Source organism: Rana temporaria, chromosome 2 (genome assembly GCF_905171775.1).
Source record: "Rana temporaria chromosome 2, aRanTem1.1, whole genome shotgun sequence".
NCBI classification, from domain to species: domain Eukaryota; kingdom Metazoa; phylum Chordata; class Amphibia; order Anura; family Ranidae; genus Rana; species Rana temporaria.
The window spans coordinates 388,412,870-388,424,683 of record NC_053490.1 but is presented as its reverse complement, the minus strand read 5'-3'; the positions used below and the strand labels follow the sequence as shown (position 1 = coordinate 388,424,683).

General features: G+C 41.4%; 1 protein-coding gene across 6 annotated transcripts in view; it reads left to right on the top strand.

Moving 5' to 3' along the window:
- Positions 1 to 11,814, top strand: part of PHACTR4 (phosphatase and actin regulator 4) — a 143,544-nt gene that overhangs the window by 109,007 nt on the left and 22,723 nt on the right. For 5 of the 6 annotated variants that reach the window (XM_040337973.1, XM_040337974.1, XM_040337970.1 and 2 more), the window contains 5 exons: positions 34 to 114; positions 3,538 to 3,645; positions 3,914 to 4,204; positions 6,082 to 6,559; positions 10,461 to 10,714. In XM_040337973.1, the coding sequence (XP_040193907.1) occupies positions 34 to 114; positions 3,538 to 3,645; positions 3,914 to 4,204; positions 6,082 to 6,559; positions 10,461 to 10,714 (1,212 nt within the window). The remainder of the gene's footprint in view (positions 1 to 33; positions 115 to 3,537; positions 3,646 to 3,913; positions 4,205 to 6,081; positions 6,560 to 10,460; positions 10,715 to 11,814) is intronic. The other variant, XM_040337971.1, reaches the window with a different exon arrangement.

Below are 11,814 nucleotides of genomic sequence, written 5' to 3'. Positions count from 1 at the left end.
TCAAATTCATTCCATTTTTTTTCCTACCTTAAGTTTTGGAAAGGAAGATCTCTATGAGAAAACCCAAAGAAGAACTTATAAAAAGAGGAGTCCTTATTGAAGTACCAGAAGAAGGCAAGTAGCAAGTGTTTTTTATTATGACCTTTAAACGTATGTAGATCACATAGTTCTTAATAATACAGCACAGAACACAAAGTGTTTATAGACCCGGGGTTATGGGCTCGTACCTTCAGGTGGTTGGACACTGGCTAAACTTTCAAAACCTAAGTTCAGCCCTTTTAAGGCAAGTCTTCCCCAAAGCCCTCTTCTCAATGAAGAGGTGCCCCCGCTCCTAAGAGTGGGGGGATATCTGTTTGTCCCTCCTATGGATCACAGACGTCTCAGAACTGTGAATTCAGTCAGTGGTTTTGGGAGGATACGAAATGGAGTTGAAAACTCTACCCCATCACCGGTTTCTCCTCTCAAATCAACCAAAAACTGTCCAAGGATAGTCAGATTTTCAGTATGCCCTGAACCATTTCTTGTCCCAAGGAGTAGGTGTGCCAGTACCTCCACGAGGTTCAAAGGATTCAGTTCAAACCTGTTTATGGTACCAACGCCCAGCAGGGGGATTCTCTGGACTTAAAATCCCTCAACAAATAACCTTCAAATGCCCAAATTTTGCATAGAATCGCAAGGTTGGTAATTCCCTCTTGAGACCAGGGAATACATGGCATCTATAGACATCCAAGATGTTTATCCACAAGTTTCCAAATGTATCCACCTCATCAGCACTTTGCAGACAATCACTTTCAGTTTGTTGCATTGCCCTTTAGCCTATTCTTTGCTCCCTGAGTGTTAAAGATCTTGGCACATCTTCTTGCCCTTCTCAGAACTCTGGGCATCCAGGTCACAGGCTACTAAGACGACCTTCTCTTGAAGGCCTCCTCTCCCACCCAGATGTCAACAAATGTCCACAGGACAATTCAGAAGGTTTAAACATTTGATTTGGCTGATCAGTTTCACAAAATCTGTTCTCTTTGCCTGGTTACTTCGAGACTGTACCATTTGCCCAATTTCATTCAAGAGATTTCCAACACGTCATGTCAACATGCAACACACATGCTTTTTCTTTTGACCTACCCATGCTCCTGTCCAGACAGGCAAAAGGACTCCCCATCTTGGTGGATTTCAAGCCAAGCCCCAACAATTGGGAGGTCTTTCCTTTCCTATCACTGAAAAGTAATAACCAAAATTGTCAGTCTTTTTAAGTCTGGGAAGGTGTGTTCCAGTTTATCACGGTCCAGGTAACATGGTTACCCATGGAAGTTGAGACCCATCAACATCCTGGAGCTCAGATTAAACTCCACAATATTGAACTAGGGCCGAAACAACTAATCAATTAATCGACAACTAATCGATTATGAAATTAATCGATTACCATTTACCATCGATTAATCGGCCAGTAACATAATGGGGTTAAAAAAAAAAAAAATTAGCCCTTTATAGTACAAAAAGAGCAAATCGCTACTGTAAATATTACTTTCACTGTCCAACAGTAAAAAATGAACCCCTTACAGTAGCAATGATTTGCTATTTTTGTACTAATTTTAGTTTTTTTTTTTTTTTAACCCCCATTATGTTACTAAACATCTCAGACTGGGGTCACACCTCTGTGTATTTTTTTGTTCATTTTTGCAATAACACACTACAGTTCATTTACATGGTTTAATATGGGACACGTTCACATCCATGATTTTTTTTCAGCTGCTGCCCATTTGGAAAGGGCTAGGACTTTTTTTTAACGCAAAACGGTGCCATTTTGTTTTTTTTTGTTCAATATACTTCAATGGAGAAGCTGCAGAAAGGCATGTAATGCGTTTTTGCGGCAATTTGTGTTTTTTAATCTGCCCAACAACAAATTGGCAAAAAAAAAAGAAAAAATGCAAATCACTGCAAAATTACTTTTTTTTTTTTACCGTTAACCGATTAATCGATTAATCTAAGCAATAATCGGCCAACTAATCGATTATGAAAATAATCGTTAGTTGCAGCCTTATATTGAACCACACTTCCATGAGGACACTCAATTAGGGTGCTGTCAATGTCAGGCCTGTGGCCTACATCCCCCATCAAGGGGGTCACCAGGAGTCTTGCAGCCTTGAAGGATGCAAGCCAGATAATCTCATAGATGGAAACTCACGAGACCACCCGAATCAAGGTGAATGGGTACTTTACCCAGAAGTCTTCAGTCAATATATTAAAAATGGGGGACTCTGTGTAGACATCTTGGCCTCAAGATTCAGCAACAAATCTATGATTCAGCCAAGACCAAGGATCCTCTAGCCCTAACTTCAGATGTCTTGATAATTCCCTGGTCTTGTTTCAGGCTAATCTATGCCTTCCTTCCAGTGCAAATTCTGCCTTGTCTGTTCAAAAAGATAGCGTATAAGAGATTATTCTAATGCATCAAACTGGCCGAGATCCCTAGCACACAGGCGCTCAGACTTCTAGTAGAAGATCTCTATTCTCTTCCCAACAGCCAAGACTTGTTATCTCAAGGTCCTCTATTCTATTCTGCTTCACATTCTCTGGCTTTAATGGCATGGCCGTTGAGGCCCAGGTTTTAAAAGATAGGGGGGTCTCTGAGTCTGTTATTACTACCTTGCTAAAAGCATGAAATTACACTTTCAGGAAGGTCTTTTATCGTAATCCATTTTTGCCTGGTGTGAGCATGCACTTTAATTGCAGATATTGCTCTGTGCCTCACATTCTTGCTTTCCTACAATTAGGTCTTGACTAGAACTTTGCCTTAAGCACTTAAGCTGCAGCTACATACCGTTTATACCGCACATCCAGCGGCCTCACATGTTAGTGAGGGACATAGTTTGTTTGGACCAAGTAAAGTCTAACAAAAGATGGCATTCAGCTTTAAGCATCCTAAGAAAATCTTTGTTGCCTGGACATTGTCAGTGGCATTGGTGTCTACCTCAAAGCTACAGCTGAGATGGATTAGAAATCTGATTTCTAGAACTTGCATACTCAAGGACACCTAGACCTGTGTTTTTATATGCCTATTTCACCAGGTCGGTGGTAGTTACTTAGGCATTTCGGCTTCAGTTGCTGTGCAAGGCCGTCATCTGGTACTCTGTTCATAGCTTGCCAAGATTCTACTAGGTGAATGTCCAGTCTTCTGTGGATGCAGCTTTCGGTTGTAAGGTTTTTGCAGCAGGACTTTGAAGTCGAGTAATTTCTGACTCTTGTTGTTGGGCTTTTTGGCAGAGTTCTGTTTGCCTAGTTGTTGCCCACCCTTCCTGTTTGTAACTTTGGGACAGTTCAGGGTCAATGAATACTTTGCATGTACGATTAAGATGAGAGGAATTTTGACTTGCCTGCAATTTCCATATCTTGGCGTACGGTACAGTACAGACCACTCTATACTGTGGATGCACTTATAACCCAGCATCAATGAATACTTTGCCTGTGTCCTGTGCTGTAATCCAATAAAATATTCCTATATAAATGTAATGAGCGCTAACATATATGTGTGGTCTTCAGATACCCCTGTAACCGCAGAATCGCCTCCTCTGAGAAATGGCCACACAAGCCAGGGGACAGCCGAGCAACAAGAAAAAGACAAGAGTCTAAAGCGGAGCAGTCGGCAAGGTAAGGTTCTTGTGCAGTGACTATATGGGGGAGATTTTCTAAAACTGGTGCACACAGAATCTAATACAGCTGTGCATATTAACAAATCAGCATCTAAGTTTTATTATCAAAGCTTAATGGAACAAGCTGAAGTTAAATGCTAATTGGTTACTATGCACAGTTGCACCAGTTTCTGTGTGCACCAGTTTTAGTAAAATCTCCCCCATGTGTTCTGTTCTGTTGCAGTTTCTGTTTTGTACACACAGGATTTGCTTTCTTTTCGTGTTAGATTCCGTGGGATCCCGTCCAAATTCGCAGATGGAACCTGCACAAGAAAACATGCGAGAGCCCCCCAAACAACCTCTACTTCCACCTAAAAGACCACTGTCCACCTCTGTCTCTACTGGTCACGAGAGGCAGAAAGTAGAGCAGAGCCCCGCCACTGTAACACGACTGCCAAGCTCTGGCCCCAGCCTTGCCCCCAGCCCTGCACCTAGGACATTGCACATACCACCAGGACCTAAACAACCTCCAGTACCACCTCCTAAGCCACAGAACAGAAGCAGCAACCCATTAATGGGTAAGAAATATTGAGTAACCATGTTCCCCTTTATTACTGTTTTGTTCCCATGATAACTCTCAAGAAAGACCACATCCATGCAAATATTTTGATTGCATATTACTTTGTATAATGTTTAAACATATTCACCTTTATATTAATGAACCTAAAGCTGTTGTACAGCTGCCATTTATATATTTGGAGAACATTTCAATTGTTCTGCATTCAAATGTTTTCTTTTAATGGTTTTATACAGTATATACAGAGATTTATAATGACTAGCAAAGTGTGCCCGTTCCTGTAGCTTTATTTTACCTTTAGTGCTTGCGCATTATATTCAGTGTATTGTGTATGCTTTGTTTTGTGTTCATTCTCTGTGCATGCTCTGTGTATTTTGTGTACTGAATTTATTCTGTATACTGAAGGATGTGTACGCGTTGTGTGCTGTATTTGTGCTCTGATTTATGTAAGTGATGTACTTTTGTGTGATATGTATGTTCTGTGTTTTGTATGCTGTGTATGTTCTGAATTGTGTCGCTGAAAGTGTCACTAAACCCACATTCTAAAAAAACATCTATAAATGGTGTATTACATGCTGTTCATTCTCACTCGGTCACTAAGAGATTTGTTTTCTGTATTCTGCAAAAAAAAAAAAAAATGGTTGATCCTACTGCCCCCTTCTGTTCATGTGCGCAATTCTGCTATGGATTTTGCAGCTGTGGTGGCATGCTGCACATGCTCAGTTTTTAGTGAGTTTCTCTGCTGATCATTCCCTCCCTATCACACCTGAGCAGGCCTTGTGACTATAGAGTCATACATGTTGGCATATACACAGTGGTAAATGACAACCAACTCCCTCCTCCTCCATGCCTACTAACTAGCTAAACACAATGGGGGGAGAGATATTACATGTAGATTAGCGGAGACTTTACCTCCCTTATTTTATGACACTGGCTTGAGGGGTGTGTCACTCTGTGGCGGGCAGAAATCCGCCCACACCATGCTATTGCCATAAACAATTATACAGGTTTGATTTTATATATATATATATAATTGTGTGTGTGTGTGTGTGTGTGTGTGTGTGTGTGTGTGTATGTATGTATGTATATATGTATGTATATATATATATATATATATATATATATATATATATATATATATATATATATATATATATATATAATTTGTAGGACAATTAAAAACCATTTATTGATATTTTTTACTCTATGCCAAAGGCTGTTTTTTTTTGTTTTTTTATTTTGAACATGTGACCAGCAGCAGAGGACTAGAAGCTCCTCCTGCTTATGTTTCCCTGGGAAAGATCTGGGTCATGTGACAGCTGTATATCGATTTGGGGGGAAAAAAAGGTACTTGGATGTGTTTTTTTTTTTGGGGGGGGGGGGTTTGTTTGTTTTTATTAAAATAATTAGTGTCATCATCCACATACAGAAATAGAAGGGACGATGTAAATAAACAGTGTGTGTTTAGTATCACTTTAACCTACTGTATGCCGTGTCTGGTGTGCATGTATTGCTGTGTGTTCTGTTCTCAGTATGGCTAGTATGTTTTCTGTCAGTATGTTCTGTGTTGTTTATGCTGTGACTGTTCTGCCTACGCTCTGGATACACTTTGTAACTGGGCTCACCCCCTCCATTTTCAGAGAACGTAGTCACTCCAGAGTCTGTGGTCTCTGCAGGCTTCACAAGAAGTTTCAGCAACTCAGTTCTTGAACAACGTAGATCGGTTTATTGTTAGAAAAGTTTCAAACAAATGTTAATCCATTTATCTAAACAAAAAAAAAAAAGATTTTGTATTGCAAAGTAACAAAGCATGCAGTTCCATGTACTGAAAAGTTATTTAGACTTTGACATTGAATTTTACCACCTACATTTTTGCAGCAGAGCTGTGCCAGGCTTTGGCAGGAAATACACTAACACCAGCTGGCTCCCGTCCCTCTCCTCCACTGCCTGCAAAACGAGGACCTCCCCCTGCTGCAGATGTCATCAGCAACAGAGAAAGGACCACTTCCATCTTCATCCCACCACCACCACCTGCAAATGAACCTCCTGTACCTTCACTACCATCACCAACACTTCCCCCACAAGTGCCTGCTTTGCCTCCATCACCACCTGAAGATCCATTGCCAGTGGTAGTTCCTCCTAGCAAAGAGGGGGAAAAAGAGGAAACACCACTTAATGTGCAATTGCTTCCTCTTCATATACGCATTCAACAGGCTCTCAACAGTCCTCAGCCTTTGTCTGTCATAGATAATAACCAGAGGGCACACTCTCTTCTGTTTCTCCCAAATGAGCTGGGGACAAGTGAAGAGAAAACAAGAGTGAGATCTCTACCTATCACTATAGAGCTTCTCAAAGTGTAAGTATCATTAAAGAATATGTAAACCTAACATTTAATATTCCTGATATGTGCCTGCTGTACCATGTACTTGTATGAACAAGTATCCTCTTTGTATTGCTTCCTTTGTGTGAAATCCCCTGGTGTTCCTTCCAGTCCATCTGCTTTCCTATTAAAAACTGACCACACTAGGCATGAGAGCACAGCGTGGTAAGTTCTCTAGCTTCAAAGTTTGTAAGATTGGTTGAATAAAGATACCAGTCCACCTAGTTCAACCTGTGTAAGTGTGTGTGTAAAATTGTGTTTATGTCAATACCATTTCCCATATCCCTGTAAATTGCATTCGCTAAGATGCCCATCTAAAGAGTTTTTTTTAAATGGACGCTTCCTGCTGACACCACTGATTGCTGAAGGGCGTTTTGCATCTTTACTGCTCTAACAGTACAGAACCCCCCCAATTGAATGGAGGGGCCCAGTGTTTTCTTAAAGGGTTTTAAATAACAAACACGTCATACTTACCTCCTCTGTGTACTTGGTCATGCAGAGTGGCCCTGATCCTCCTCTTCTGGGGTCCCTCTGCGGCGGTCCTGGCTCCTCCTCCTCACCTTGAGTGTCACATCGGAGAAGTGCTCTCCGATGGGACACCTGTTCAGGCGCGCTCCCGTGTCCTGCGTCTGTTGACACAGACAGCCGGACTTGCGCTGCTATCAATCAATCCAATCGGGACACGAGACACCGGCCAAAGCTGGTGTGCTCATTCCCGTCACGGGAATTACAGGGCTCAGGTAAGTATAAAGGGGGCTCGGGGGCGCTGCTGCAGTAAAGAAGGTTTTTCACCTTAATGCATAGAATGCATTAGGGTGAAAAATGCAGAGGGTTTACAACCCTGTTAAACTCCCTGAAACTGAATAGTTTCCTCCCTATACTAGAATCACCATTAAGATATTTGTATATTGCTATCATATCTTCTCTCAAGCGTCCCCTTTCCGGCAAGAATACGTTTAATTCCTATAGTTGTTCCTTGTAACTGAGGTCCTCAGTCTTCTTATTCGATTTGTTGCCCTTCTTTGAACGCTCTCCAGTTCCAGTACATCTTTCCTGAGATCTGGTGACCGTACTAGAGATGCAACCGGACCAGAGTTTTGTAAAGTGGCAGGATTATCGTTTTATCTCAGGAGTAAATAACCTTATTTAACGCATACTAATATTCTGCTAGCTTGGCATTGCATGCCATTGCTGAGTCTGTGATCTACTAGGACCCCCAGATCTATTTTCATCCCAGAATCCCCCAATGGTTCTCCACCTAGCAAATCACTTGGGGAGCAAAAACATGAATGCAAGTTCATTACTTTACATTTCTCAACATTAAACCACATTTTCCATGTAGTTGCCAGACCCATTATTTTATTGAGGTCTTCTTTTAAACTTTCTATATCCTGCTGTGAAATGTATTGCTCTGCTTAGCTTTGCATCATCATCATCATCATCATGATCTCAGGAACACTGAGATGGTATAAAACAGATGTAAAAAAAATTGCACTATGACCACCAAAAGCAGCAGCACCTTTTTAAGTCTGAACACCAGATTCGATGTATAGTATAAATAAGCATAAGGTGCGCTTGCCCCTTGGAAAAAAACTCAATATGCCTAATTACGTGGCACAATAAATTCACCAAGTATCACTAATTACAATAAAAACCATAATGCTTGTGCATAATTGGTTTAATAATTCAGTAACAAAGATTAAGTGATTAACCACTTCCCGACCTCCGCATGTAAATGTACGTCCACAATATGGCACGTACAGGCACATGGGCGTCATTGTACGTCCTTGCCTATTAGCGGGTGGGGGGTCCGATCGGGACCCCCCCGCTACATGCGGAGGTCGGGTCCGCTCGGGGAGCGATCCGGGACCACGGCGCGGCTATTTGTTTATAGCCGCTCCGTCGCGATCGCTCCCCGGAGCTGAAGAACGGGGAGAGCCGTATGTAAACACGGCTTCCCCGTGCTTCACTATGGCGGCGCATCGATCGTGTCATCCCCTTTATAGGGGAGACGCAATCGATGACGTCAGTCCTACAGCCACACCCCCCTACAGTTGTAAACACACACTAGGTGCACCCTAACTCCTACAGCGCCACCTGTGGTTAACTCCCAAACTGCAACTGTCATTTTCACAATAAAGAATGCATTTTAAATGCATTTTTTGCTGTGAAAATGACAATGGTCCCAAAAATGTGTCAAAATTGTCCGAAGTGTCCGCCATAATGTCGCAGTCACGAAAAAAATTGCTGATCGCCGCCATTAGTAGTAAAAAAAAAAATTAATAAAAATGCAATAAAACTATCCCCTATTTTGTAAACGCTATAAATTTTGCGCAAACCAACCGATAAACGCTTATTGCGATTTTTTTTTTACTAAAAATAGGTAGAAGAATACGTATCGGCCTAAACTGAGGAAAAAAAATGTTTTTATATATGTTTTTGGGGGATATTTATTATAACAAAAAGTAAAAAATATTGCATTTTTTTCAAAATTGTCGCTCTATTTTTGTTTATAGTGCAAAAACTAAAAACCGCAGATGTGATCAAATACCACCAAAAGAAAGCTCTATTTGTGGGGAAAAAAGGACACCAATTTTGTTTGGGAGCCACGTCGCACGACCGCGCAATTGTCTGTTAAAGCGACGCAGTCCCGAACTGTAAAAACACCTTGGGTCTTTAGGCTGCATATTGGTCCGGGGCTTAGGTGGTTAAGAACCAATCCCAATATTAAAGTCCAAAAATTGTGACGGCAATAGTGAAATGGTTCAAAGAATCCCTCTGGTAACAAATATAGTGAAAACATTTGTTGCTCAGTGCGAGAAAACTACTCGGGGTCTGGGATAGGGCAGTGATTCAAAGCAGATTACCAAACTCCTAGATCTCGACACATGAGATCTAAAAGCGCTTGTGAAAATAAATCCTCCAGCCTGCTCCGACTACCACCCATCGATTGTGGATCAAAGCCCCAGAGCTCCGTATCCAAAGCAGTTCACAGCCACAGTTACTGATTATGGAGATCGATAAAAGAGACTTCATGGTGCAGTAAACCTCCTTTAACGTTTATTAGTAGGACAATTGCACTTACAATTCAGCAGGAATGTAACAGCGTATCAAACAATACAGGCTCCGTGCCATGCCGCGGGTCCCAGCAGTGTAGTATACCTGATAATGTCACCTAATCTGCTCCACCTGACATGCACCCCCCTCCCCCTGAAAGGGTGTCTTCAAGGAAGTCTTCACTGAGATTGAACTATTTATACCATCTTCTATGTCATTTATGAATAAATAAAACCAAATTGGCCCCAGGAAAGAGCCTTGGGGTACCCCACTTGCCACACCACAGGCCATTCTAAATGCACACTATTTATTCCCACCCTTTGCACCCCTAAAAGCCAGTTTTCTATCCAGGTGCATGTCCTACCGTCTAAGCCAACAGACCCCAATTTGTTAATTAAGTGTTTACGGGGAATTGTATCCAGATGACCACATGCCTCCCTTTATCTAGCTGTGTTAAGAACTCCTCCAATGATTAGAATTGTCCTGACATTCATCTCCCCTGCACAGCCATTCACGGAGAAGACTAGTGTGCTGCGGTTTCTCCTCTCCTAGCTCTAATGCAGCTGAGAACAGAGATAATGTGATCACTTATAAAAAAAAATGGGAGGGGGGTGCGGGGGGAGTTTTTATAATTTTTATGATATTTTTTTTTTTTAATACATTCTATATACAAATGTTTTGCCTTTTATTTATTTTTTCAATCTTTTTTTTTTTTTTTTTTTTTTGCCTTCTGTTTTTTGTTTTTCTAAATTGTCATGTAACATTTATCTATCATTTTTTGTCTTTTTTGTGATTTTTTTTTTTTTTTTTTATTTCCAAGGCCTGACGATGACGATGATGAGGAAGAGATAAGCTTTGATGAAGATTTGTCTCCAGAAGTCTCAAATTTCCATGCTTCAAGGGTATATATTGGGGATGTTACTGTAATACCAAGCTACATACCTCAATCAGTCCAGGAAGAGGAGGAGGAAGAAGACGAAGAATCCGGCATTAGTGATAGTGATTCAGAAGGCCCTATACTGTACAAAGAGGAGGAGGAGGAAGATGAGGAGGAGGAGGAAGATGAACAAACAAGTAAGTGGGTTAATGCAGTTTTTGATTGTAAGTTTGGATCTTTGCTGGAGACTTCTTCATGTATCCCTTTATCTGCATGTATTTTAATTTCTTGCAGATAGATGCCATCTGCTGTAAGTGAGAAATTATATATAACCAATTATCCATTTAATACAAGATCAGTCCATGAGAGCCAAACGAATAAAACTAGCTTTATAGGTTTGTGCATGGTAATAAGTGTGTTGGACACATGCTGTGCATTTGCCTTGGGATGCTCCCATTTATGTGTAATGGGCACCCAATGTGCAGCCAGGCAGTGAACGCACCTACCCGCCAATGTATACATTAGACACATACACATATTGCGGTCTGTTGCTTCCATTAAGATCATTTCCTTTTACTTAATCCACATTTATCTGACCACACATTAAGTGAATGGTAATCTCATCAGTATGTTCTACTGACATGTTCTAACCTTCCGTTGCTTTACTGTTAAAGTGCTTCCTTTGCTCCTGTTGCAAGAATCTTCCTTTAAAGGGACACTAAAGGTACCTGTTTTTTCACCTTAATGTATGACCCGAGTGATGCAGTGAGCCGGCTATAGCCGCCGGCTGTATCAACTGGAGTGCGCCCGCAAGAACTTACCACAATGCGAGCTCGCTCACATAAAGGTGGAAAGTTATTGCGGGCAGGACCAGAGACGGCCACCGAGGGACCCTAGAAGACGTGGATCGGGGCCACGCTGTGCAAAATGAGCTGCACAGTGGAGGTAAGCATAACATCTTTGTTTAAAAATAAAAAATAAAATTCTCTTTACATACAACCCCTTTAAGTTCCTGTCTCAGTGACTACATAGGAACTCCTCTCCCAAACAGAAAGGGAAATCCCCTGAATATGGATACATGCAGCTCTAAAAATCTGGCAGTGGCTCCAAAGCTGAGTATACACATCGAATATTTCCAACCAACCTGGAGGCTGACAAATTATTTAAATTGATTCCTCCTCTATGCTATGCAGTGTGGATGGAGGAATCTCTTACTTCTATAGTCACAGCCAGTACCTGTCAAAATACTTAAATAGCGGCTGCATCATCAATCAAAGGATGTTGGGTAGGAGGTGGC